At 50.1% G+C, this 27,445-nt stretch overlaps 3 protein-coding genes and 1 pseudogene across 9 annotated transcripts in view; 2 read left to right on the top strand and 2 right to left on the bottom strand.

Moving 5' to 3' along the window:
• Nucleotides 1-2,114: 2,114 nt before the first annotated feature.
• On the bottom strand, nt 2,115-22,629 carry SHBG (sex hormone binding globulin). Of its 7 annotated transcripts, none has more exons than XM_023193180.2 (8): nt 22,582-22,629; nt 5,007-5,096; nt 4,644-4,833; nt 4,152-4,313; nt 3,765-3,924; nt 3,498-3,634; nt 2,538-2,745; nt 2,115-2,294 (listed from the first exon to the last, which is right to left on the bottom strand). In XM_023193180.2, the coding sequence occupies exons 2-8, from the start codon at nt 5,033-5,035 to the stop codon at nt 2,146-2,148; spliced, it is 1,035 nt and encodes a 344-aa protein (XP_023048948.1). In that variant the 5' UTR covers nt 5,036-5,096; nt 22,582-22,629; the 3' UTR covers nt 2,115-2,145. The 7 variants fall into 7 exon arrangements, with proteins under 7 accessions (XP_023048948.1, XP_023048946.1, XP_023048950.1 ...); XM_023193178.1 differs by lacking the exon at nt 22,582-22,629 and adding an exon at nt 5,234-5,417 and having other exon boundaries at nt 5,007-5,098; XM_023193179.2 differs by lacking the exon at nt 22,582-22,629 and adding an exon at nt 5,234-5,417 and having other exon boundaries at nt 2,126-2,294; nt 3,765-3,870; nt 5,007-5,098.
• SAT2 (spermidine/spermine N1-acetyltransferase family member 2) lies at nt 9,617-11,273 on the top strand. The gene is made up of 6 exons (XM_023193197.2): nt 9,617-9,908; nt 10,089-10,140; nt 10,277-10,360; nt 10,459-10,560; nt 10,710-10,750; nt 10,891-11,273. Exons 1-6 carry the CDS (start codon nt 9,843-9,845, stop codon nt 11,056-11,058), a joined length of 513 nt encoding a protein of 170 aa, XP_023048965.1. The 5' UTR covers nt 9,617-9,842; the 3' UTR covers nt 11,059-11,273.
• Nucleotides 21,808-27,445, top strand: part of FXR2 (FMR1 autosomal homolog 2) — a 27,612-nt gene continuing 21,974 nt past the window's right edge. Inside the window, exon 1 of the mRNA XM_023193174.1 lies at nt 21,808-22,247. Coding sequence (XP_023048942.1) covers nt 22,167-22,247 — 81 coding nt within the window. The 5' untranslated portion in view covers nt 21,808-22,166. The remainder of the gene's footprint in view (nt 22,248-27,445) is intronic.
• On the bottom strand, nt 25,402-25,495 carry LOC111527106 (annotated as a pseudogene).

The following is a 27,445-nucleotide window of genomic DNA, read 5'->3' as shown; positions in this document are numbered from 1 at the left end:
GAAAGGGACAGCAGCTCCAGTGAGTGACTCAGCCTGCTGCCTGGGTTACTGGTGAAAAGATTCTTGTAAGAGACTAGGAGGCTTGGGTACTGGGATTCTCATGGGGTCTAGAGATGAGGTATGCTTTAACGTAATGGTTCTTTTTAAGTTTTTTTTTTTAATTTTTTTTTGAGACAGTGTCACTCTGTCACCCAGGTTGGAGTGCAGTGGCGTGATCTCGGCTCACTGCAAACTCCACCTCCTGGGTTCAAGCAATTCTCCTGCCTCAGCCTCCTGAGTAGCTGGGATTACAGGCACCCGCCACCATGACCAGCTAATTTTCGCATTTTTAGTAGAGATGGGATTTCACTATGTTGGCCAGGTTGGTCTCAAACTCCTGACTTCAGGTGATCCGCCCACCTCGGCCTCCCAAAGTGCTGGGATTAAAGGTGTGAACCACCCCACCTGGCTAACCTAATGGTTCTTGAGAGGAAAGAGGATGGAGGGCTTGAGCCCCAGGGCTCCTTAGTAGGCTGGGAGCTTTGGACTATGACACAGGGGTTCCTAAGAGGGCTGAAGACTGGAAGCTGGGGTGGGGGTCGGGACTAGCGGCTTGGACACGAGGGTTCCCCAGGGAGGGATGCTGGGGCACCAGCATTCTCCAGACGTCTGTGGTTGAGAGCTGGGTCACCGTATTCTTTGAGGGCAGAAATATTCCCGAATCTGTCTGTTTTTCCCAGCTGGGACCAGCACAAGCCAGTTCTTGCTTCATGGAGTAGAGACAAATTCGTCTGTGAACGAGCAAGTGGACCAAGACTAGAAGAGAGAGAGAGGTGACTTTCTCCCTGTGCTCTCCTCCCTTTCTCTTTCTCCCTGCCTCCACCCCTTTTTCCAGAACCCCTACCCACATCTGTCTGTGACCCTCTCACGCCCCCTGCTGCTCCTTCCCTGGGCAGCAATGGCCAGTCCAAGGACCAGATGACTGAGATGTCAAAATCCCATCTCTTTTCTTCCTCCTGATCCCTCTGGACCAGCCACAGAGGCAGGAAACTGGAGTCTCAAAGGGAGTAACTTCTGCGGAACGAGGTGGGTCCTGGCTTCCAGAAAGTGACCTGTATCCAGAGTATGTCTGTCTGTAGGGATTTTTGCTGGGATCTCAGCCTAAGAAGTCCTCATTTCCAACCGGACGCGATGGCTCACACCTGTAATCCCAGCACTTTGGGAGGCTGAGGCAGGAGGATCACCCAAGGTCAGGAGTTCTAGACCAGCCTGGCCAACATGGTGAAATCCCATCTCTACTAAAAATACAAAAAATTAGCCGGGGGTGGTGGTGCACGCCTGTTAATCCCAGCTACTCGGGAGGCTGAGGCAAAAGAATCACTTGAACACAGGAGGCGGAGGTTGCAGTGAGCCAAGATCACACCATTGCACTCCAGCCTGGGCAACAAGAGCAAAACTCTGTCTCAAAACAAAACAACAAAACAAAACAAGAAGTCCTCATTTCCTCAGAGAACCTCTCCTTGACATTCAGACTAAGTTAAGGCCTCCTAGTCTCCATGTTTTCTTTTTTTTTTCTTTTTCTTTTCTTTTCTTTTCTTTTTTTTTTTTTTTTTTTTTGATAGAGTTTTTCTTTCTCTCCCAGGCTGGAGTGCCGTGACATTATCTTGACTCACTGCAAGCTCTGCCTCCCGGGTTCACGCCATTCTCCTGCCTCAGCCTCCTGAGCAGCTGGGACTACAGGCGCCCGCCGCCACACCCTGCTAATTTTTTTTTTTTTTTTTTTTTTTGTATTTTTAGTAGAGATGGGGTTTCACCGCGTTAGCCAGGATGGTCTCAATCACTCGACCTCGTGATCTGCCTGCCTCGGCTTCCCAAAGTGCTGGGATTACAGGCATGAGCTACAGCTCCCGGCCAGTCTCCATGTTTTCACAACTCTCCAATTCTCCTGTATCACTGCTTCCAACTATCCACTTATTAGTTAGTCTTTGATGGATGTCTGCTTCCCTATGGGACTGTGGGCACCAAGAGGGTAGGAACCAGAGTGTTTTTGCTTATCAAGACAACTCAATGCTTGGCACAGTGCCGGGTACATTGCTAGTGCACAGTGAATATTTGTTGAATAAATGAATAATAAGTAACTTTCAAAGGGGGTTCTTAGGTGGAGCTTTAATGGGAAGCGTCAGTGCCATTGCCTGGGCTCTGGGGGCAGCTGTGAGTCCAGATCTCATGGCTTCTGTTCAGGGCCCGGTCCACATCCAGCCTCTGACCTTGTGCCCAAAGGCCATGCAGGCAAAAAGAAGTGGAAGAGACTTCTCCTAGAGGGAGGTAGTGCAAAGGTGGTATTAGAAGAGTAAGGTGGCTCAGATCCAGAATCTTCTCCCTACTTTTCCACTCCTCCAACCTGAGTTTTCAGAAGCACTACCTCCCACTGCCCGCTCTCTTCTTCTTGTGGCCGATTCTTCTTCCCTCCCAGAGGTTTCCTTCCTCTCAAAATGTGCCCCCTCCCTTGAACTGTTTCCAATGGTGTGCTCATGAACTTGAACATCATTCTCTCTTACCTGGTAAAGCCCCCAGGAAGAGACGCCCTTGAGGCTTGGCCCAGACGTTAAGGAGGGAAGCCAAGCCTAAGGGAGGCAGGTCAAGGACCTCCATCTTTGGTCCTTGGCTCAAGACCACCCTGGACATACTCAGCTTCAGCTGAAGAGGGAGTCCCAAGACCAGGGGCAGATCCATCCCTGGGCCCGACCCAGAAGACAGCACCACCTTCTGCAGAGTGTGTGGGAAAGGGACGATAGAGAGAGAGGGAAGAATGAGCAGGGACTACTGCCTTTGGCCTCACCCCTAGCTGCCTTAATTCTGCCTCTTCGCTATGCCTCCACCTACTGGCCATTCTCACCACTTAAATCCTGCCCTAATTTTGTTTGGCTTGACTCTTTTTGAAACCACACCTACCCCAAGTAAATAAGCACTCTAAGTCAAAACTGTTTGCTTGCTGTGGGCAGCTTCAAGATATGTCCCTCGCCCCTACCACTCACCTGAGTGCCATCCGTAAACCTTATTTTTATTTTTTTTGAGACGGGGTCTCACTGTGGCCCAGGTCAGAGTGCAGTGGCACCATCATAGCTCACTGCAGCCTCAAACTCCTGGGCTCAAGTAAACCTCCTGCCTCAGGCTCCTAAGTAGCCAGGGCAGCAGACATGTGCTACTATGCCTGGCTAATTTTTTTTTTTTTTTTTTTTTTTTTTTTTTTTTTGACAGAGGTCTCTGCTGTGTTGCCCAGGCTGATGTCAAACTCCTGGCCTCAAGTGATCCTCTGGTCTTGGCCTCCAGCACCTGGGATTACAGGCATGCACCACCATGCCTGGCTAATTATTAATGAAAAACAATTTTGTGGAGCCAGAGTCTCGCTATGTTCCCTGGGCTGGAAGTCTTCCTAATATTGACATTTTGGACTCCCCTCTTCCCTCATTGCTCCAGGCTCCACTGAATACAAGCAGCACCCCATTGTCCCCCTTTACTTGATCTTGGAGGTGGAGACTGAGCCAAGATGGGTTCTCCAGTGTCCCAAGAGAAAGGAGGTGGCCTGAGCCTGCTGCCTGCTTGAGTCCCAGGTCCAAAGAGAAGGCCCAGGGCTCTGCATGAGGCTGGGGAATGTCTGTGGGGAGAAATGATTATCCTGAGGCCTCAAAGCTGGAGCTTCAAGGAGGAAAGGGGCCAGTGGTGGAGGGAGACAGAGGCAGGCTGAGCTGGCCAGGGTAGGAAAAACATACTCCAAGGAAATCTACCTCGGAGACTGAATTCTGCATGAGTCCCTGGAGGGAGAAATATCCCAGGATTTGATTCTACATCACAGCTTCTGAGGCTAGTCGGGGCAGATGCTGAGATCTCGGCCTGTTTGTCCAGCCAGGAATCCCGGCGCAGGCAGCCATCCAGGGCAGGAACCAGCTGGAGTGTGACAGAGGTAAGATATGGGGATGTAGAAATCAGGGCATCGGAGTCCCAGTCCTGGCCACTCTGCCCTCAGTTTACTCTCTTCCGAGCATTTGGCCTCCCCCTTGCAGCTCTCAACCCATCCCCTCTCCCTAAAATCTTGGACTTAGATTCCCATGGCCACCCACCCAGCAGTGCTTTACGAAGCCTTGGCTAGGGTTCCACCCCTGGGATGTAGTTACCGGCAACCGAAGATTGGAAGCGGGGAAGAGCAGCCCCCCAAGCGCAATCCTCATGATGGGATGACGTTTGCTGGTCAGGGGCCCAGAGACCTGTCTCAGGCACAGCACCTCCTCCCCATCCACCTTCAGTAGCACAGAGTCCCCATCCATCTTGACTTCCACCTGCAGGAAGGTGGGAAGCAGAATCAGAGGCCCCTGGGATCTGTCTCTGCCACCTTCCTGTAAGGCAGCCTAGTACTATAGTGGAAAGAACATGCCTTGAAGAAGCAGCTAGCATCCTTGGCCGTGGGTCAGTCAGGTCTTGTCACTTATGTACTAACTGAGCCTTAGAATTCCCATCAGAAAAGATGGGGCCAAGAATAGCTACTTTGTGGGAGTTCGTGTGGATTAAATGAGATGACAGTGGTAAAGGGATGCCCAATAACTTGGTTTTGTTCCCTTTGCTCAGACCACCTCCAGACATCCCTCCCCTGAGGACCAGAGCTAGCTTACCTGGTGCCATTTCCCGTCATCCAGTCGTGGTCCAGCACCCACCGTAAGCTGGGCCCAGTAATTGTGCAGTTGGATCTCAGGCCTGCCGTCCCGAAGTCCCAGCATAAACCAGTCGTCCTTAGGGTTGGTATCCCCATAAAAAATCACTCCTTCTGGGTCCCAGGTTCGAACCTCAAAGGAGGAGGAGGTTCTGGAAGGACTCAGAAGGAAAAGATTGTGTATGTCATGTGCCCTCTGAGAGCCAGTGTGGGTTTGGGGGACATGGTGTTCACAGATAAGGAAAGGAAGACAGGGACAAGAGAACAGCTGATGGAGACGGGGCAGAGCCAGGGGACTGGGTCAAGGGCTAGGTCAACCCCATACTTTGTGATCTTGGTGAGGTCAAAGGTCATGACAGCGGCAGGCTCCTGTCCTGGGCCATTGCTGAGGTGGACAGCCGAAGGGTCCTGGGCCCTCTATCAGAAAGAGAAAACAAACAAGGCTGAGTAGGGACATGTCAGAGACAGACAGAGGGAGAGGCCCTGCTACAGGGCCAGAGGAGGAGAGAAGGGAAGACTGCATGAACTGAGAGCCCTGTCCCGCTCCTGCACCTGGGTGGGGAGAACAGGTCTCAGGGCCCATCCCTGGTGGGTGTGATGCAGTAGTAGCAACAGCAACAACAGCAGCCGGCGCGAGGTGGCCATTGGGCCTCTGCTCTCCATAATCAGCCACTGTCCACTCGGCGGCTCAGACAACTCTTGGGAGAATGTGTAGAGGCAGGCAGCCTTGTATGTAGGCGGTGGAGGGTTAAAGGTTGCCCGGGGGGAGGGGGTAAAGGAAACAGGGGCACTGACCCTTGACCCCTGCCCAGGGGCCCAGTCACAAGACCCAGCTGCCACCCCTCTGGGGATCAATGGGGTGAAGGACAGAGTCCCCTCCACTATCATCCTCCACTGCCTAGAAAATTTCTGAACTGGGAGAGGATATGCCATCTCCCCTCTCCTCCTCTAGGGCCTGGTCTAGGTCCTCCAAGATTTCCGTCCATGTGGGGAGGCTGCATTCACAGGCCTGTGGTCTAGAAACAGTCCTGCCCTGCGTCCCAAGTAGCATCCTGTATCAGGACTAGAAATGAGATCATGGAATCCTAAATTTCTAGCTGAGTGACCTTGGGCAAGTCCCTTCACCTTTGTGCTTCAGCGTTCTTGTCTGTAAAATGAGGAAAATAATATTTTACAGGGTGACTGTGAAAGAAGGTTCATTGAGAAAATGCAGGCACAGTGCCTGGCATCTGGTCTGAACTCCTCCCCCCGTCTTTTCCCAGGCCTCTGAGGCCTGTCTGCCAGGAAGGTATTGTCTGTGTGTATGATTCAGTGAATATTAAGAAGGGACCTACCCCCGCCTCTCAGTTATCTTCCCTTATCCATTTATTACAGGGCCTGAACAGTCTAGCAGTAGACATTCATCACCCACTCCCTGACCCATTTTATTTTATTTTATTTTATTTTATTTTATTTTATTTTATTTTAGACAGAGTCTTGTTCTGTCACTCAGGCTGGAGTGCAGTGGCATGATCTCGGCTCACTGCTGCCTCTGCCTCTTGAGTTCAAGCGACCCTCCTATCTCAGCCTCCTGAGTAGTTGGGACTACAGGTGCATGCACCACCATGCCCAGTTAATTTTTTTGTATTTTTAGTAGAGACAGGGATTTCACCATGTTGGCCAGGGTGGTCTCGAACCTCTGACCTCAAATGATCCGCCCACCTCAGCCTCCCAAAGTACTTGGATTACAGGCATTAGCCACAAGGCCCAACCCTCCCTGACCTATTTTATTTTATTTATTTATTTTGAGATGGAGTTTCGCTCTTGTTGCCCAGGCTGGAGTGCAATGGCACAATCTCGGCTCACCGTAACCTCCACCTCCCAGGTTCAACCAATTATCCTGTCTCAGGATCCCGAGTAGCTAGGATTAAAGGCATACGCCATCACACCTGGCTAATTTTTGTATTTTTAGTAGAGAGGGGATTTCACCATGTTGGTCAGTTTGGTCTCAAACTCCTGATCTCAGGTGATCCACCTGCCTCTGCCTCCCAAAATGCTGGGATTACAGGCATGAGCCACTGCGCCACCCCGTGACCCATTTTAAAATGCAAATGACAGACTGGGCTCGGTGGCTCACATCTGTAATCCCAGTACCTTGGGAGGCTGAGGCAGGCAGATCACTTGAGGTCAAGAGTTCCAGACCAGCCTGGCCAACATGGTGAAACCCCATCTCTACTAAAAATACAAAAACTTAGCCAAGTGTGGTTGCCCATGCCTGTAATCCCAGCTACTCCGCGGGTGAGGCAGGAGAATCGCTTGAACCCCGGAGGGAGAGGTTGCAGTGAACCGATATCGCGCCACTGCACTCCAGTCTGAGTGACAGAGTGAGAATCCGTCGAAAGAAAGAAAGAAAGAGGCCGGGCGCGGTGGTTCAAGCCTGTAATCCCAGCACTTTGGGAGGCCGAGACGGGCGGATCACGAGGTCAGGAGATCGAGACCATCCTGGCTAACACGGTGAAACCCCATCTCTACTAAAAATACAAAAAACTAGCCGGGCGAGGTGGCCGGCTCCTGTAGTCCCAGCTACTCGGGAGGCTGAGGCAGGAGAATGGCGTGAACCCAGGAGGGGGAACTTGCAGTGAACTGAGATCTGGCCACTGCAGTCCAGCCTGGGAGACAGAGGGAGACTCCGTCTCAAGAAAGGAAGGAAGGAAGGAAGGAAAGAAGGAAGGAAGGAAGGGAGGGAGGGAGGGAAGAAAGAAAGAATTAGCCAGGTGTGCCGGTGCGCGACTATAGTCCCAGCTACTCTGGAGGCTAAGGCAGGAGGATCGCTTGAACTCGGGTGGTGGAGGCTGCAGTGAGTGGAGATCGCGCCACTGCACCCCAGCCTGGGCGACAAAGCAATACTCCATCTCCAAAAATAAATAAATAAATAAATAAAACATTTAAAAAATGCAAATGCCCCAGAGAGGTAACACTTCATCCTACTCAAGAGCTGCAGGAAACAGCTTTCAGAGCTGGGGGTCTTAAGGCTTACCCAGGGTCTGGGGGGCTGAGTCAGCCTGAGGCTAAAGCAGGTTATCACCGCATGCGTCAATTTAAAAAGCACTGCCGGGGAGCCTTTGAACCACGGGGTAACTTGATCGAGGTTGGGACACCCACACAACCGCAAGGAAGCCGCAGCACTCCAATCTTGACCTCTACCAGGGGCCCAGTCACAAGATCCAGCTGTCGGGGGTGGGACTTGGGGGCGGGGCTGCGCCTATTCTTCAAGCTTATTGGCTGACGGTTGTGCCCCCTGCTGCTACAGAATTCGAGGGGGTGGGGCTTTGCCCGGCCGTGAGGACCGCCTCGCTGGCCCACTCTCTCCGCCTGGACGGTACCGGAATCCCAGCCCCACTTCCCAGGCCGCCGCTACCCCGCCGCCCCCGCCACTCCCTCTGGAACCAGAGGGCCATGGACTTGTACAAGGCCCTAGGAGCCCGAGATCTGACGGAAGCTGAGGGCTGGCATTTCTTTCGCTTTGAAGGAGAGGCGACCAGAAAGTTGGCAGGAAAGTGAGGCCATCCCCAGGGGGATCTCTCTCTTGAGTGTCTCCTTCCCCACCAGCTCAAGCACTCTTCAGAAACTATTTCCACAGACACTGACGCTGAGGTCTCCCTGGAGGAAGGAGGGTTGGGGGTGCCTATCAAGTACTGGAAGAGCAGAATTGAAGGAGAGACCTTTCTTCCTTGTTGAGGGTGAAAAATAAGAATTGCATGACCTGATGTGGTGTTGGGTCGATAAGGTGATAAGCCTCAGCCACTCCAAGACCCTTCATGAGTGTTCTGGTCAGCAGAAGTTGCTCCTTGGGGAACGGGTGGGCCCAAGATAACCTTTACCCTCAGTGGGCTGGAGTCTTGGCTCTGCCCTGTGGAATATAGGGAAAAGAAGAGCAAGGGACAACCTTGTGGGTCACATTTGGGACCCAGACAAAGACCTCAAATGTCTGAACTGAGCTGTACCAGATCCAAGACTGAGGCAGGCTTATCCCTCAGCCGACAGAACAAGTTGCCACCTCGTGTTGGCATTGCAAGGGGTGCTGGGAGGCCAGGCGCAGTGGCTCATGCCTATAATCCTGACACTTTGGGAGGCTGAGGTGGGAGGATTGCTTGAGGCCAGGAGTTTAAGACCACCTGGCAACATGGCCTGATCCTATATCTACAAAAAAAAAAAAAAAAAAAAAAAAGCCAGGCATAGTGGTGCACACCTGTGGTCCTAGGAGGCTGAGGGGAAGAGGATCGCTTGAGCCTAGGAAGTTAAGGCTATAAAGAGCTATGATCAGGCTCCTGTGTTACTTGGGCAACAGAGTGAGACCGTGTCTAAAAAAGAAAAAAAAAATTAGCCGGGAGTGCCGGCGCGCGACTGTAGTCCCAGCTACTCCAGAGGCTAAGGCAGGAGGATCGCTTGAACTCGGGAGGTGGAGGCTGCAGTGAGCGGAGATCGCGCCACTACACTCCAGCCTGGGAAACAAAGCAAGACTCAATCTCCAAAAACAAACAAACAAACGAATAAATAAATAAACAAATAAAACATTTTAAAAAATGCAAACGCCCCAGAGAGGTAACACTTCATCCTACTCAAGAGCTGCAGGAAACAGCTTTCAGAGCTGGGGTTCTTAAGGCTTATCCAGGGTCTGGGGGGGTGAGTGAGCCTGAGGCTAAAGCAGGTTATCACCGCATACGTCAATTTAAAAAGCACTACCGGGGAGCCTTTGAACCGCGGGGTAACTCGATCGAGGTTGGGACACCCACACAACCGCAAGGAAGCCGCCGCACTCCAACCTTGACCTCTACCCAGGGGCACAGTCACAAGATCCAGCTGTCGGGGGTGGGACTTGGGGGGCGGGGCGGGGCCTGTTCTCCGAGCTGATTGGCTGACGGTTGTGCCCCCTGCTGCGACAGGAGTCGAGGGGGTGGGGCTTTGCCCCGCAGTGAGGAGCTCCTCGCTGGCCCACTCTCTCCGCCTGGACGGTACCGGAATCCCAGCCCCACTTCGCAGGCCGCCGCTACCCCGCCGTCCCGGTCACTCCCGCCACCCCGCACTCCCAGGCTCTTCAGGATCCAAGCTTGCAGGCCCTTTAAAGGGTCTTGTTGCCGTTTGCGGGGCTGTGAGACTTTGGTCCCAGACAGTGGGGATCCGGATGGCTTCCGTGCGGATCCGAGAGGCCAAGGAGGGAGACTGTGGAGATATCCTGAGGCTGATTCGGGTGAAGAGAGGAGAGAGGGGAGAGGGGAGAGGGGAGAGGGCCGGAAACCAGGGGGTCAGAGTGACGCGGCCAGAGCTGGGGCGCAGGAGGCGGGGGCGGGGGAGGGACTCGCCTTGGGACCCTGCTCGGGGAGCAGCGGGGCCCTTCTGCCCAAATCTAGCCTCCGTACCCACGCCTTAGGAACTAGCTGAGTTCGAAAACCTCTCGGATCAGGTGAAGATCAGTGAAGAAGGTGGGGACTCAGCGCCCAGGTTCTGGCGGAGGCTGGGGAGGAAATGAGGGATGGGTTCCCCAGGCGACAGCTCCAGGCTGGGCATAGACCCAGGTTCTCTTTCTCTATCTCTTTGTCACAACTCCAATCTCGGCAGCCCTGAGAGCAGATGGCTTTGGAGAGAATCCTTTCTATCACTGTTTGGTAGCAGAGATTCTTCCAGCGTCTGGGGAGCTACTGGGTAAGAGCAGCTGGGCCTTAGAAGTCCACCTCTCCAGCCGGCCTCAGAGGTCTCCCCACAGGCTCCCAGAAGCGGTACTCCTCTTTTCTCTCTCTCAGGGCCCTGCGTGGTGGGCTATGGAATATACTACTTCATCTACAGTACATGGAAGGGACGCACCATTTATCTGGAGGATATCTATGTGATGCCGGAATATCGGGGTACTGAGCAGAAGCTGAGGCGGGGGTGGGAGCAAAGCACCCCACACACCCCACCATCATCCCCGGTCCCCAGATCCCAGCCTGTGTCCCTTTCTGATTCCCTTCAGCTCAAACAATAGATATTTTTTGCCTCTTTCTCTCCATAACAGGTCAAGGGATTGGTTCCAAAATAATCAAAAAGGTGGCTGAGGTGAGGAGAGGGGTGGGGGTGACAAGTGAGGACCTAAAGAAGCAAGGGTATATGGAGGGGGGGACCCGGGTTGAATGAGGGAGTGAGAAAACCTTTTCCTTTTTTGACCCCAGAAAAGTTAGTGATGTCTTCTCCCACAGGTGGCCTTGGATAAGGGCTGCTCCCATTTCCGCCTGGCTGTCCTGGACTGGAACCAGAGGGCCATGGACTTGTACAAGGCCCTAGGAGCCCGAGATCTGACGGAAGCTGAGGGCTGGCATTTCTTCTGCTTTGAAGGAGAGGCGATGAGAAAGTTGGCAGGAAAGTGACACCATCCCTAGGGGGAACTCTCTCTCTTGAGTTTCTCCTTCCCCACCAGCTCAAGCACTCTTCAGAAACTATTTCCACAAACACTGACGCTGAGGCCTCCCTGGAGGAAGCAGGGTTGGGGGTGCCTATCCTCAAGTACTGGAAGAGCAGAATTGAAGGAGAGACCTTTCTTCCTTGTTGAGGGTGGAAAATAAATAAGAATTGCATGACCTGATGTGGCGTTGGGTCTTTTCTTCTCTTTTCTTTTTTCTTTCTTTTCTTTTCTTTTCTTCTTTCCTTTTCTTTTCTTTTCTTTTCTTTTTTCTTTTCTTTTCTTTTCTTTTCTTTTCTTTTCTTTTCTTTTCTTTTCTGAGTCTCTGTCCCCCAGGCTGGAGTGCAGTGGCACGAACTCAGCTCACTGCAACCTCTGCCTCGTGGGTTCAAGCAATTCTTCTGCCTCAGCCTCCAAAATAGCTGGTACTACCGGTGCACACCACCATGCCTGGCTAATTTTTGTATTTTTAGTAGAGATGGTGTTTCACCATGCTGGCCAGGCTGGTCTGTAACTCCTGATCTTGTGATATGGCCGCCTCAACCTCGCAAAGTGCTGGGATTACTGGTGTGAGTCACCGCGCCCAGTCCAAAGTCTTTTTTAAATTTTTTTCATTTTTTGTCCCCAAGCTGGAGTGCAATGGTTGGACCTTGGCTCACTGCAACATCCACTTCCCGGTTTCAAGCGATTCTCCTGTCTCAGCCTCCTGAGTAGCTAGGATTATAGGCACCTGCCACCACATGCGGTTAATTTTTGTATTTTTGTATTTTTATCCTCCCACCTTGGCCTCCCAAAGTGCTGAGATTATAGGCGGGAGCCACCGCGCCCAGCCCAAAAGTCTTTATTTTCAATCTTGTGTGCCCCAGGCTCACGCCTGGCCGGACTCAGTGGCTCATGCCTGTGATCCCAGCACTTTGGGAGGCCGAGGCGGGCAGATCATCTGAGATCAGGAGTTCAAGAGCAGCCTGACCAACATGGCAAAACCCCATCTCTACTAAAAATACAAAATTAGCCAGGCATGGTGGCAAGCGCCCATAATCCCAGCTACTCAGGAGGTTGAGGCAGGAGAATCGCTTGAACCTGGGAGATGGAGGTTGCAGTGAGTCAAGATCATGCCACCGCACTCCAGCCTGGGAAACAAGAGCAAAACTCCATCTCAAACAAACAAACAAACAAACAAACAAAAAAGCTCACGCCTATAATCCCAGCATTTTGGATTTTGGGAGGCTGGCAAATTGCTTGAGACTAGGAGTTCAAGAGCAGTCTGGCCAACATAGCAAAATCTTGTCTCTACCAAAAATACAGAGAAAGCCAACACACGATGGCGTGCTACTCTAGGCCCAGCTACTGGGGAGGCTGAGGCACAAGAATCGCTTGATCCCAGGAAGTGGAGGTTGCAGTGAGCCAAGACCATGCCATTGCACTCCAGCCTGAGTGACAGAGCAATACCCAGTCTCAAAAGAAAAAAAAGAAAAAAAAAAAAAAAACTCAACACTTTGAGAGGTTGAAGGTGGAGGATCACTTGAGCCAGGAGTTCAAGACCAGCCTAGGCAACATGGGCAAGACTACATCTCTACAAAATTAGGCCGGGTGCAGTGGCTTATCCTTATAATTCCAGCACTTTGGGAAGCGGGCAGATCACTTGAGGTCAGGAGTTCGAGACCAGCCTGGCCAACATGTTGAAACCCCATCTCTACTAAAAATACAAAAATTAGCTGGGTGTGGTGGCACCCATGTAATTCCAACTACTTGGGAGGTTAAGGCATGAGAATCGCTTCAACCCGGGTGGCAGAGGTTGCAGTGAGCTGAGTTTGTGCCACCACACTCCAGCCTGGGTGACAGATGTAGACTTTCTCAAAAAACAGAAAATGGTTGGGCACGGTGGCTCACGCCTGTAATCCTAGCACTTTGGGAGGCCAAGGTGGGTGGATTACCGGAGGTCAGGAGTTTGAGACCAGCCTGGCCAACATGGTGAAACCCTGTTTCTACTAAAAATACAAAAATTATCTGGGCTTGGTGGTACATGCCTGTAATCCCAGCTACTCAGGAGGCTGAGGCAGAAGAATCACTTGAACCTAAGAGGTAGAGGTTGCAGTGAGCCGAGATTGCACTACGGCACTCTGGGCAACAGAGCAAGACTCTGTCTAAGAAACAAACAAACAAACAAACAAACCCAAAAGAAACAAAAACTAAATAAATAAAATTTGCCCAGGTCAGTAGCAAATGCCTGTAGTCCCAACTACGCAGGAGGCTGAGGTGGGAGGATCACCTGAACCCTAGAGGTCGAGGCTGAAGTGAGTCATGTTTGCACCACTGCACTACAGCCTGGGTGACAGAGTGAGATCCTGTCTCAAAACAAAAACAATAATAGGTTGGGTACAGTGGCTCACGCCTGTAATCCCAGCATTTTGGAAAGCCAAGGTGGGTAGATTATTATAATACAGTCCAATAGTTCAAGACTAACCTGCGCAATAGGGCAAAACCCTGTCTCTGCAAAAAATACAAAAACATTAGCTGAGCGTGGTGGCAAATGCCTGTAGTTCCAGCTACTGGGGGGTTGAGATGGGAGGATGGCTTGAGCTCAGGAGTTTGAGGCTACAGTGAACTGAAAACCTGCCAATGCACTCCAGCCTGGGTGACAGAGCAAAGCCCGGTCTCAAAAAGCAAATTTTAATCACTAATGCAGAAGATAAAAGAGTATAAGCTAGTAAACTTAATACACCCAACATCTTTTTTGTTTGTTTGAGATGGTGTTTCGCTCTTGTTGCCCAGGCTGGAGTGCAATGGTGCCATCTCACTCACCACAACCTTCGCCTCCTGGGTCCAAGCAATTCTGCCTTAGCCTCCTGAGTAGCTGGGATTACAGATACACGCCACCACATCCGGCTAATTTTGTATTTTTAATAGAGACGAGGTTTCTCCATGTTGGTCAGGCTGGTCTCCAACTTCGATCTGCCTGCCTCGGCCTCCCAAAGTGCTGGGATTACAGGCGTAAGCCACAGTGCCCAGCCAATACTTCCAAAATTTATCTCGTTCCCATCTTGTTTTGTCTTTGGTTTTCAGAGTTTATGTTTTTAATGTTATTATCTTCACCTTGGTCCCAGATCTTACTAATATTCATAGAATATCTTTGCACTCCATCACGCCTGTAACCTCAGCACTTTGGGAGGCCGAGGCAGGCGGATCATGAGGTCAGGAGATTGAGACCATCCTGGCTAACACGGTGAAACCCTGGATCTACTAAAAATACAAAAAAATTAGCTGGGCATGGTGGTGGGCGCCTGTAGTCCCAGCTACTCGGGAGGCTGAGGCAGGAGAATGGCGTGAACCCGGGAGGCGGAGCTTGCAGTGAGTTGAGATCAGGCCACTGCACTCCAGCCTGGGCGACAGAGCAGGACTGAGTCTCAAAACAAACAAACAAAAAAAAAATTTGTCTCCCAACTCTCCTCACTCTTCCAAGGCAACCACTCTCAATTGAGTTTTGTTTTGTTTTTTTGAGACAGAGTCTACTTTATCTCCCAGGCGGGAGTGCAGTGGTGAGATCTGGGCTCATTGCAGCCTCTGCCTCCTAGGTTCAAGTGATTCTCCTGCCTGAGCCTCCCAAGCTGGGATAACAGGCATGTGCTACCACGCCCGGCTAATTTATTTATTTTTTTGAGATAGAGTTTCACTCTTGTTGCCCAGGCTGGAGTGTAGTGGTGTATCTTGGCTCAATGCAACCTCTGCCTCCCAGGTTCAAGTGATTCTCCTGCTTCAGCCTCTTGAGTAGCTGGGATTACAGGCACGTGACCTCCTAATTTTTATATATTTTTTAGTAGAGATGGGTTTTCACCATGTTGGCCAGGCTGCTCTCAAACTCCTGATCTCAGATGATCTGCCCACCTCAGCCTCCCAAAGTGCTGGGATTACAGGTGTAAGCCACCATGCCAGGCCCATAATTTTTGTGTTTTTAGTAGAGATGGGGTTTCTCCATGTTGGCCAGGCTGGTCTCGAAATCCTGGCCTCAAGTCATCCTCCAGCCACATAAGTGATAATACATTTGCCCACATGGGGATGAAATCCACAACCTTGGTGTTAGCACCTGGCTCTAACCACCTGAGCTAACGGGCCATTGCAAATGTTGATTTTTTTTTTTTTTTTTGTGACTGGGTCTTGCTCTGTTGCCCAAGCCAAGTGCAGTGATGTCATTATGGTTTACTGCAGCCTTGACCTCCTGAGCTCCAGTGATTCTCCCACCTCAGCCTCTCAAGTATCTGGGATCACAGGCGAGTGCTATCAAGCCTGGTTAATGAAAAACAAATTTTTGGCCGGGCATGGTGGCTCACTCCTGTAATCCCAGCACTTTGGGAGGCCGAGGCGGGCAGATCACGAGGTCAGGAGATCGAGACCATTCTGGCTAACACGGTGAATCCCCCTCTCCACTAAAAATACAAAAAATTAGCTGGGTGTTGTGGCGGGCTCCTGTAGTCCCAGCTACTCTGGAGGCTGAGGCAGGAGAATGGTGTGAACCCGGGAGGTGGAGCTTGCAGTGAGCCGAGATCGTGCCATTGCACTCCAGCCTGGGCGCCAGAGCAAGACTCCGTCTCAAAAAAAAAAGAAAGAAAGAAAGAAAGAAAGAAAAACAAAGTTTTGACTGGGCATGGGGGCACATGCCTGTAATTCTAGCACTCTGGGAGGCCGAGGCAGGTGGATCACCTGAGGTCAGGAGTTCGTGATCAGCCTTACTACCATGGTGAAACCCTGTCTCTACTAAATATAAAAAAATTAACCAGGCGTAGTGGCGCATGCCTGTAATCCGAGCTACTTGGGAGACTGAGGCAGGAGAATCACTTGTACCTGGGAGGCAGAGGTTTCAGTGAGCCGAGATCGCACCACTGCACTCCAGCCTAGGCAACAAGAGCGAAACTCTGTCTCCAAAAAAACCAAAAAAAAATTATTAAGCTGGGCACCGTAGCTCACACCTGTAATCCCAGCACTTTGGAAGGCTGAGGCGGGCGGATGACTTGAGGTCACAAGGTCGAGACCAACCTGGCTAACATGGTGAAACCCCACCTGTCTCTACTAAACATAGAAAAATTAGCCGGATGTGGTGGTGAATGCCTGTAATCCCAGCTACTTGGGAGGCTTAGGCAGGAGGATCTCTTGAACCTGGGAGGCGGGGGTTGCAGTGAGCCAACATCGTGCCACCGCACTCTAGCCTAGGCAACAGAGTGAGACTCTGTCTCAAAAAAAAAAAAAAAAAAAAAAAAAGCAAAACAAACAAACAAACAAACAAACACATTTTTTAATAGAGGCTAGGTCTCACTATTTTGCCCAGGCTAGTATTGCACTCCAGAGCTCAAGCAATCCTCCCACTTTGGCCTCCCAAAAAGGGAGGATTACAGGTATGAGCCACCACACCTGGCCAGTATTACTACTTCTTGATGTCTCTTTTTCTTTTTCAATTTCTTCAATTTCTTTTTTTTTTTTTTTTTTGAGAGGGATAAGGGATCTTTAGTTTTTTAGAGACAGGGTCTTTTTCTGTTGCCTGGACTGGAGTACAGTGGCATGATCCTAGCTCACTGTAACAATGAACTCCTGGTCTTAACTGATCCTCTTGCCATGACCTCCCAAACGGCTGGGATTACAGGTGTGTGCCACTGCTCTTGGCCTCACTTCCTGAGGTTGAGGCTGAAGTGAGGCATGTTTGAACCACCGCACGTCAAGGTTTTTTGTTTAGGCATTAGCTATTGGCTTTGCACTGTGGAAGATGAGAAGCTAGCCCTTCAGAACAAGGATCATTGAGGTTAAAAAAAAAAAAGAGAGAGAAGCCCTTTTTTCCAATCGACCTGTCACCCCACCTCCACTTCCCATCCTCCTGTGTTTAGTGTTTACTTTTTTTTTTTTTTTGAGACAAAGTTTCATTCTTGTTGCCCAGGCTGGAGTGCAGTGGCATGATCTCGGCTCACTGCAACCTCTGCCTCTCGGGTTCAAGCAATTCTCCTGCCTCAGTCTCCCGAGTAGCTGGAACTACAGGCACCCACCACCATGCCTGGCTAATTTTTGTATTTTTAGTAGAGACAGGGTTTCACCATGTTGTTCAGGCCGGTCTTGAACTCCTGACCTCAGGTGATCTGCCTGCCTCAGCCTCCCAAAGTGCTGGGATTACAGGCGTGAGCCACTGTGCCCAGCCTCATTATTATGATTATTATGATTATATGAATACACGTATGATCCATGTGGATAGTTACAATTCTTTTTCTTTGTTGTACCATTTTTGTTTTCCCTGGAATTTATAGCTGCCTTGTCCTCTCTGTTTGCTTAGTTTCCTGTGTACTCTAATTTATTCCCAAATTCTCCCTTAATTAATCTCTCATAAAGATATACAAACACTTAGAAATTTCAATCTACTTCATTTTGAAGCATTTCTCAAAAAGCCCTTCGACCTGCTCCAGTCCAGAGAGGCAATCTTGAGGCTGCGCTGTTGGGATCTCCCTTCACCTTCATCCTGGGGATCCCCTTTGCCTCTCTCTTGTGTTGACGTTCTGTTGCCTGGAACCTGTGTTTCCTCTTTCTAGGTTTACTCTTATTTTGATGGAGCTTTTTGAGAAAGGGTACCGGGAGGTAAATTTGTTGGGACCTTAAAAGTCTGAAAATGTCTGTTCTATTCCTGCACTTAATTGAGAGTGGGGGCCAGGCGCAGTGGCTCATGCCTATAATCCCAATGCTTTGGGTGGCTGAGGTGAGCGACTCACCTGAGGTGAGGAGTTCGAGACCAGCCTGGCCAACATGGTGAAACTGCATCTCTACTAAAAATACAACAACAACACAAAACCAAGCCAGCTGTTGCGGTGGGCGCCTATAATCCCAGCTACTCAGGAGGCTGAGGCAGGAGAATCACTGGAACCTGGGAGGCAGAAGTTGCAGTGAGCTGAGATCATACCACTGCACTCCAGTCTGAGTGACAGAGCAAGACTCTGTCTCAACAACAAAAAAAATTGAGTGTGGCTAGGTATGGGAAACGAGGTTGGAAATAATTTTTTTTTTTTTTTTTTTTTTTGAGACAAAGTCTTGCTCTGTCACCCAGGCTGTATGTAGTGCAGTGGTGTGATCTCGGCTCACTGCAACCTCTGCCTCCTGGGTTCAAGAGATTCTCCTCCCTCAGCCCCCTGAGTAGTTGGGATTATAGGCACACGCTACCATGTGTGGCTGATTTTTGTATTTTTGAGACCAGACTGGTCTCAATCTCCTGACCTCAGGTGATCCACCCACCTCAGTATCCCAAAGTGCTGGGATTACAGGCGTGAGCCACCACACCCAGCTAATTTTTGTATTTTTGGTAGAGACAGGGTTTCACCATGCTGCCCAGGCTGCTCCTGAACACCCGAGCTCAAGTGATCTGCCTGCTTCAGCCTCCCAAAGTGCCAGGATTACAGGCGTGAGCCACCGCACCTGGCCTTGGGAAATTTTCTTGCATAATTATTACTATTGATTTGAGATGATTTTATCCTTCCCAGATAATTATATCTGTTACCACTTTCTGGAATTCTGGTTATTCAGATGTTGTATCCCATGGACTAATCCTTTAATTTTCTTATATTTTATTTTTCTTTCTTCTATCGCCTTTATTTTTATTTTTAATTTTTATTTTTTCAGATGGAGTCTTGCTTTGTCACCCAAACTGGAGTACAGTGGCGCAATCTTGGCTCACTGTAACCTCTGCCTCCTGAGTTCAAGTGATTCTCCTGCCTCAGTCTCCTGAGTAGTTGGGACTACAAGTGCATGCCACCATGCCCAGCTAATTTTTGTATTTTTAGTAGAGATGGAATTTCAACAGACTGGTCTTGAACTCGTGACCTCAGGTGACCTCAGGTGATCCACCTGCCTCAGCCTCCCAAACTGCTGGGATTACAGGTATGAGCCCTGTGCCTGGCTATGGCTGCAATATTAATAATTATTTAAAAAAAATTTTTTTTTGAGACGGAGTCTTGCTCTGTCGCCCGGGCTGGAATGCAGTGGCTGGATCTCAGCTCACTGCAAGCTCCGCCTCCCGGGTTTACGCCATTCTCCTGCCTCAGCCTCCCGAGTAGCTGGGACTACAGGCGCCAGCCACCTCGCCCGGCTAGTTTTTTGCATTTTTTAGTAGAGACAGGGTTTCACTGTTTTAGCCAGGATGGTCTCGAACTCCTGACCTCGTGATCCGCCCGTCTCGGCCTCCCAAAGTGCTGGGACTACAGGCTTGAGCCACCGCGCCCAGCCTATTAAAAATATTAATAATTTTTCCAGTGTCTTTCTTCTGCCATCACACTATGAAGTAAGAGACTTCCAGGTCTGTTTGTCCCCACCATTAAATATAAAAATTTAAAAATTAGCCAGATGTGGTGGCTAAGTTCAAAGGCCAACAAAAAATACTTAGTATAATTCATCACCTTATTTTCTAAACCTTTATCTCCTATGTTATGTCCTCCATGATTGGCATTACCATTTACTCTAATCCAAGAAGTGAATGGAACATAGGACAACTCCCATAATGTGAATTTTTCCTGCTACTACCATTATTGCATTACAATTTTTCCTATTTTGTATTTCCCCAGAATTATTTATTATTATTTATTATTATTATATTATTATTTTTGAGACAGACTGTCATTCTTGTTGCCCAGACTGGAGTGCAATGGCACAATCTCGGCTCACTGCAACCTCTGCCTCCAGGGTTCAAGGAATTCTCCTGCCTCAGCCTCCGAGTAGCTGGGTTTACAGGCATGGGACATCATGCCCAGCTAATTTTTGTATTTTTAGTAGAGACGGGGTTTCTCCGTGTTGGTTAGGCTGGTCTCAAACTCCCAATCTTAGGTGATCTACCCGCCTCGGCCTCCCAAAGTGGTGGGATTACAGGTGTGAGCCACCGCGCCCGGGCACTATTATTATTATTATTTGTCGTTGTTGTTGTTGAGATGGAGTCTGGCTCTGTTGCCCAGGCTGGAGTGCAGTGGCGCAATCTCCACTCACACAACCTCCGCCTCCTGGGTGCACGCCATTCTCCTGCCTCAGCCTTCAGAGTAGCTGGGACTACAGGCGCCCGCCACCGCGCCTGGTTATTTTTCATTTTTTTAATTTTTTGTATTTTTAGTTGAGATGGGGTTTCACCGTGTTAGCCAGGCTGGTCTCGATCTCCTGACCTCGTGATCCGCCCGCATCGGCCTCCCAAAGTGCTGGGATTACAGGCGTTAGCCACCGCACCCTGCCATTATTATTATTTTTTAAGACGAAGTTTCACTCATTGCCCAGACTGGAGTGCAGTGGCGTGATATCCGCTCACTGCAACCTCCACTTTCCTAGGTTCAAGCGATTCTCCTGCCTCATCCTCCCGAGTAGCTGGGACTCCTCTCGAGTAGCTGGAACTACCACAGCTAATTTTTTGTATTTTAGTAGAGACAGGGTTTCACCATGTTGGCCAGAATGGTCTCCATCTCCTGACTTCGTGATCCACCCGCCAGTGATCTCGGCCTCTCAAAGCGCTGGGATTACAGGCGTGAGCCACCGCGCCCGGCCTAATTTTTGTATTTTTAGTAGAAACGGGGTTTCGCCCTGTTGAAGCTGGTCTCGAACTTGTGGGCTCAAGTTATCCACCCACCTGGGCCTCCTAAAGTGCTGGGATTACAGGAGTGAGCCACAGCGCCCCCGGCCGAAACTACTATTCTTAAAACTTTCTTTCGTCTTCCTTCCTTCCTTCCTTCCTTCCTTCCTTCCTTCCTTCCTTCCTTCCTTCCTCCCTCCCTCCCTCCCTCCCTTCCTTCCTTCCTTTTTTTGAGACGGAGTCTTGCTCTGTCGCCCAGGCTGGAGTGCAATGGCGCGATCTCGGCTCACTGTAACTTCTGCCTCCCAGGTTCAAGTGATTCTCCTGCCTCAGCCTCCCGAGTATCTGGGATTACAGGCGCGTGCTACCACGCCTGACTAATTTTTGTATTTTATTAGATGCGGGGTGGGGGGGGTGGTGGTTCACCATGTTGGCCACGCTGGTCTCGAACTCCTGACCTCAGGTGATCCGAGGACCTCAGGTGATCCACCCGCCTTGGCCTCCCAGAGTGCTGGGATTACAGGCGTTAGCCATCGCGCCCGGCCAAAACTTTCATTGTATCACAATCTCTTCAAGGCAAGAGCCATGACTTAAATCTACTACAGCACAGAGTTACAGATTCTTAAAAGATAGGCGATGCATACGCGCAGACAGTAAAGCTCAGCGCGTGCGCACCGAGCACCTTTTTCCTTGCGGCGACTCCTCTTCTTTTTTTTTTTTTTTGGAGCGTGCGCACCAAGAAAGACAAAGGTGGGGAAAGTGACCAAGCAGTCGTTCAGGCGCATGCCCATCCCTAACTTATCCGAGCCCGGCGGGGCCGGCGGCGGCGGAGTGGGTGTGGCCTGAGCGCTGTGTGACTGTGCGGCCGCCGCCCAATCGGACTGAGTGAGCCCGGCCCCTCCCTCCCTCGGATTGGTTGGTTCTCAGCGTTGTGGGGCGCGGAAAGGAAGAGACGGGGCGGCTGGGCGGTGGAGAAAGAAGGCTAATTTTGTTCTGCGCAAGCGCGAGCAAGCGACCAGGAGGGGGCGTGAGAGAGTGAAAGGGAATGTGGAAGCCCCGATGCGCTGGCTAGCGCTAGCTGGGGCTCTAACCTTGACGCCTGCGCCGTGGCCCTCGGGGCCCCGCGCGCAGCGGGCGGGTGCCCGGTGCGCCTGCGCAGTAGGAGGCGGTGGCAGGGGGAGGTGGAGGCTGTGGAGCGGCAGCGGCAGCAGCGGGTCCCGGGACTGAGGCAACAGCGGGGGCGGCGGCGGGCGGAAGCTGAGGTGACGAAGGCAGCGGCGGCGGCGGCCGTTTCCCTCACGGTGGCGGAGACCAAGGCGGCGGCGGCGGACGGGGAGCGGCCCGGCCCCGGCCCCCTGCTCGTTGGCTGTGGCAGGGCCGCCGTGGGGCCGGCCCGGCTCCCGCCCCCCGCGGCTCCCCCTCCGGCTCCTCCTCCGGGGAGACGCCGGGGGCCTGGCCCGGCCCGCACTCAGACTGCTGCTGCAGCCGCCGCCGGGGGAGTCGGAGGCGGTGGCGGCGCCATGGGCGGCCTGGCCTCTGGGGGGGATGTGGAGCCGGGACTGCCCGTCGAGGTGCGCGGCTCCAACGGGGCCTTCTACAAGGTGAGACGGCGCGCCGACTGGGGACGCCGGTCCTTAGCCCCCTCCCCCGGCCGGAGCAGGAACGCGTGGGGCGGGATCGAGCTTCTGGAGCTGAGTCCTGGCCCTTAGAATCTTAGACCCTTGTTCCCACCCGCAGCCTTCCCTGAGAGACCTCTTGGAGTGAACCCTGTTCCTTTTATTTTTGACCCCTTTAATGCACCTGCTTCTGCCCCCATCTCAGGGAGAATGAACTTCAGGCCATTATTGTCCCTGGCTTGGTGCTCCCCGCCCCCTAGGAGGGACCCCTTTACCCAGCTTCTAATTGACTGTTTCCGTTGTGTGATGGAAGACATACCTTAGACCTTAATCACATCTTCCCCACGGTCCAGGCACATGGAGAATTCTTTCTTCCTCACGGTCCCCTTGGGAAGGCCCTCTGTCCCATATCGGATCCTTTCATCTTCCTCAGAGAGGCCTCTGCCTACTGACTCTGGAACACTCACCCCACTTTCATCTTATATTCCGGTTCCCAAGCCAAGGAGAAATGGTCAGATCCATTTACGACGTTTGGCATCTTTGACCTCAGGAACCCTGGGTTGGATCAGTCAAGTTGCTTCTCAGCCAGCCATAAGGTGGCATCTTTCGCAAGTCTCTCACCCCACCACACCTTGATCTCAAGGCTCTCTGGTCTACCATTCTGCTCAGAATGGATTTGAGGTCTCACTTAGACCTCAGATACCTTCAGGTCATTCTTAGAGTTTCTTCGTCTTGAGGCATGTAAGCTTCATAGTCATGATCTCTAAAAGGATCTCTAAAAGGAAGCTCATGGGGTTCCCTTCTGTTTTTCTTAAGATTTCCACTTCTTGAAGACTCTTGGCCAACTATCCCAGTTCGGGAATCTGACAACCTTTTTTGGAAGAAGGGATCATCTTTCCAAGACCCTTCCTTATTTGACCTCCCCCTTTGCCCAGGATTTGGCTCCTTAGAACTCCTTATAATACCACCTTCCTTGTCTGCTCTGAATCCGTTTTCTAGGACATTTTTTTCCCATTTAGATTAAGCCAGAGAGAACCCTTTCTTGCCTCCCAAGAGTTTTTCTTTGACTGTTGCTATTCTGAACCTCTTTTGGATTGGATGCCTGGAATTGTCCCAGAGACTCTCCTGATTTCTGTCTCATTCTTTGATTTCACCTTGGGGAGCTGTAGAAGAGATACCTTCCCATGGCATTACTTGTTAAGAGTAGATCCCTCTTCCCCCTTTCCTTCGGTTCCCCTCAGGCCCTTCCCCCCCCACAGTAGCCCTCTCTGGTTTCTCATGCCCTTGGAAGTGTCTTTCTTTGACTCCTTCCCTAAGTCATGCTTTCTGTAACTGTAGAGGGTCTTGTAATTTCCCTTGGGTGGTTTCTGCCTCTACTTCAGTTGCTAAGTTCATTGTAGTCTTTTTTTTTTTTTGAGAGGGAGTCTGGCTCTGTGGCCCAGGCTGGAGTGCAGTGGCCGGATCTCAGCTCACTGCAAGCTCTGCCTCCCGGGTTCAGGCCATTCTCCTGTCTCAGCCTCCCGAGTAGCTGGGACTACAGGCACACACCACCACACCTGGCTAGTTTTTTTGTATTTTTAGTAGAGACGAGGCTTCACCATGTTAGCCAGGATGGTCTCGATCTCCTGACCTCGTGATCCGCCCGTCTCGGCCTCCCAAAGTGCTGGGATTACAGGCTTGAGCCACCGCGCCCGACCTGTCGTCATTTTTTACTTACTCTTCATACTTACCCATTTTTGCCTTACTTCCCTCATCAGTTTTCTTTCTGTGTGGTGACTTTGGGTACCCATGTCTAACTTACTGTCTCAATTCAAGTTTTTGGCTTTTTCTCCTAATATTTCTGTATTCCTGTGTAATCCCCAGGAATCACCTAATTCCCTGTCTAGCTGAAAGAAGCTCCCTGCTGATCTCTTTTGTCATTTTCTGCATACTTGCCTAACTCTTGGGACTTTTTCTTCTAGCCTGCCTCCATAGCATTTCTGTTTTTTTTGGCAAAAGTCTCTAATTCCTTTCTGCTTTTGATAGAGCACATTTGTCTCTCATATCCTTTTCCCCAAACTTGCACTACCTTTGTTGAAATACGCTTCCTAAAGTGGTCCTACCTGTTTCCCTCGGTGTCTTTTCCTTCATCTGGGTTCTTACCACCCCAAAATTCTGAGTTCCAAGAAAAGTGATTCTTAAGTTGAGTCCAAGATCAAGATATGATGTTTGCTTTGTTCTAGGAAGCATAGGAGCCCTGCACAGCTGGGAAAGATTGGTATCCAGTTCAAATGAACTGTATGAGATGGCTGGGAAGGGACACATTTTCTGTTCCACATATAAGTGTCCACCAGAAAGTCTCTCTGAATCTTTTCCCTTTCTCCTGTGCACTGTGGGCAATGATAGACTTGAGTACATGGGGACCAGGATACTCTGATTCAGAGAGTAGAGTCTGGGGTTGAGCTGAAAGCCAGGTAATGTGGTAATGTGGATCTGGGCAGGTTAGCATTTTCTGCCCCGTTCCTGAGTTAAAAACCACAAATCCCTAAATTCAGGCTAATCTTCCACTCTCAGTACCCTATAGATACTTATCCGTTTTGACCTTGCTGCTGATTTAATATTCATGACTCAGCAAACTTGGGATGGGTCAGGGAGTATTTACACTGCTTCTGGAATTGTACATTGGGAAGATCCCTTTCTCCTCTCTCAGAATTGGGCCCTGTTGTCAGTTTTCTTTTCTTTCTTTTCTTTTTTTTTTTTAAATTTGAGACAGGGTCTCCTTTTGTCCTCCAGGCTGGAGTACAGTGGCATGATGTCATCTCACTGCAGCTTCTGCCTCCTGGGTTCAAGCGATTCTCCAGTCTCAGCCTCCCAAGTAGCTGGGATTACAGGTGTGCAACACCATGCCTGGCTAATTTTTGTATTTTCAGTAGAGATGGGGTTTCGCCATGTTGGCCAGGCTGATTTCTGACTCCTGACCTCAAGTGATTCGCCCGCCTTGGCCTCCCAAGTGCTGGGATTACAGGTGCGAACCACCATGCCCTCCCATCAGTTAGTTTTCTTAAAGGATAAAATGTTAGATCTGGGATCCAAGTTATTTTGTAGCTATCCCAACATTAAGTTTGTCAGAACTTACTCTTTTTTTCTGTTTTTTTTTTCGTGTTAGACTGGCATCCGTAACAAAGTTTGAGGGAGGCGCACATCACACGTGAGCTTGAAACCTCAGTCATCATGCTTAAGACTTACAAAATGATCTAATGTATTTTATTCTTTAAGTTGTACTCTCCCAAATGAAGTATTCACCTTCCAGGATGCAATCATCCTACTCCGAACCTCACCTGGATATCTTAATCCCCATTCCTTTCTTAACGTGGCATCCTCAGCTTCAGTACTTGGTTTTTACTCAGACTGTTCCTGCTCTTCTCCTAGAACCCCCTCCTTTGCTTTGGGAGTCTAGAACTAGACGACAATCAAAGTGGGGACCCATTTTATATCTTCTAATTTGAGGAAACCAAAGTACCTAGGAACCTGGGGCTCGCTCTTGCTCTACTGGCTTGGTGCCAGGCTCCAGAAGCCAAAGCCAGGTGATGCTGTGGCCACTGAATCAAGTCATCCTTTGGATCTAGGTGGCTCCCTGACACATTCCACCCATCTGCTTTTGCCTTCCCCTGCTTATTTTCACAATGAGCATAGACTGAGCAGAACTTGGGGCTCACTTTCCACCACTGATACCCTTGGAGAAAAAAACTAGTATGGGATGAATGGGTGGAATTTAGGAGCAGAGACAGGATTGGAATATGAAGTTGGGAACAGAGCTAGTTTTGGAGACTAATTGAAGGAAAAAGACCCTGGAAGTATAAGGGTTAAGTGAGATTTGGTTGAACTACCGAGTGATGTGAGAGATGACTCCATTCTGAGCTTTGCATTTCTGCCTTGGAAGTCATGGTAGCTGGAAAAACTAGGGTAATATTGCTCCTCACCCTGGGGCCAAGCCTAACATGGTGGAGGATAATTGGATTACACCATAGGCATAGCCTTTGTGAATATATCTAGGAGTAGAAATCTCTTCACAAAAGCAGTAGGTTAGTGATTGTCATCTGTCTTTTTTCCACTTCTTTCTGTCAGTGTAACTCCTGCCTTGATAAACTACTTCTAAGACTTGGAGTAGACATTTTGGGTAAAGAATTGGATAAAGTCAGCTGAAGAGGCTGGTCGGAATAATTCTAGAAATCCAGACGACCCTACAGCCTCTGCCTCTTGGCTTCAAGTGATGCTCATGTCTCAGCCACCGTGAATAGCTGAGGTTACAGCCATGTGCCACCACGCCTGGCTAATTTATATTTGTGTGTGTGTGTGTGTGTGTGTGTGTGTGTGTGTGTGTGTGTGTAGAAAGAGAGAGAGAGTTTTTTTTTTTTTGTAGCGATGGAGTTTTGCCATATTGGCCAGACTGGTCTCGAACGCCTGACCTCAGCTGATCTGCCGGCCTCAGCCTCCCAGTGTTGGGATTACAGGGAAAAGAAGAGGGAATGGTTAAAATATTAGTGGTTGTGGGAGGAGGGAGGACACCTGAGCAGGAGCTAAGGGAAGAACCCAAAAGGGAAGAGGGACCCAGGCAAGTAGAAGTAAAAGTGCCTCAGAAGACTTGAATGGAGAACAGTAGGAGTTGGCATTAAACCTGAATGAATATGTTCATAACTCAGGTTCTTTTTTTAAAAAAGGAAAAAAATCTGAATGAAGAGTAGAAAAAACATTTCTGGAGAAGAGAATGTCACAGAAAGAGAAAGCATGGGTAAAAAAGAGGCCAGGAAGTACCAGTAGTAATTAAAGCCTTGGACAGTAGTAAGGTTCTAAGAAAGAACATTCAGTCAAGAATGATCTTGACTGACTGCAGCCTCTATAGCAAGACATATCCCTAAAGACGAGAAAGGTGGCTTGTATGAAGAGCGAAATGCAGGCTTAGATTTTCCCATCATAAGGAAATAGCAATCTGGTAAGTGTTGATGATTGATTAGTTCTGTGAGGTGGGAGCTGTGCATTTGCCAAGGGCATTTTTGGTGTTTTCTCTTCTAAGCTTAGCCTTTATCCCTCGCAGCAAAGCTCATGAATAGTTCTTGTGTATTAGCCTTTTGAAACCTCTACTTCTTTTATTTATTTTTATTTATTTATTTATTTATTTATTTATTTATTTATTTATTTATTTATTT

Source organism: Piliocolobus tephrosceles, chromosome 16, assembly GCF_002776525.5.
Source record: "Piliocolobus tephrosceles isolate RC106 chromosome 16, ASM277652v3, whole genome shotgun sequence".
Lineage (NCBI taxonomy): Eukaryota > Metazoa > Chordata > Mammalia > Primates > Cercopithecidae > Piliocolobus > Piliocolobus tephrosceles.
This window is presented reverse-complemented; position numbering and strand designations above follow the sequence as displayed.

Bases quoted from the DNA above. Each gene is read 5' to 3' on its own strand.
- SAT2 (XM_023193197.2), top strand. From the start codon at position 9,843: ATGGCTTCCGTGCGGATCCGAGAGGCCAAGGAGGGAGACTGTGGAGAT. The intron at 9,909-10,088 runs GTGAAGAGAGGA...CCCACGCCTTAG, and splicing joins ATATCCTGAGGCTGATTCGG to GAACTAGCTGAGTTCGAAAA. The intron at 10,751-10,890 runs GTGAGGAGAGGG...CTTCTCCCACAG, and splicing joins TAATCAAAAAGGTGGCTGAG to GTGGCCTTGGATAAGGGCTG.
- SHBG (XM_023193178.1), bottom strand. From the start codon at position 5,344: ATGGAGAGCAGAGGCCCAATGGCCACCTCGCGCCGGCTGCTGTTGTTG. The intron at 4,834-5,006 runs GTATGGGGTTGA...GAGTCCTTCCAG, and splicing joins GACCTCACCAAGATCACAAA to AACCTCCTCCTCCTTTGAGG. The intron at 3,635-3,764 runs GTAGATTTCCTT...TTCTCCCCACAG, and splicing joins TGCAGAATTCAGTCTCCGAG to ACATTCCCCAGCCTCATGCA.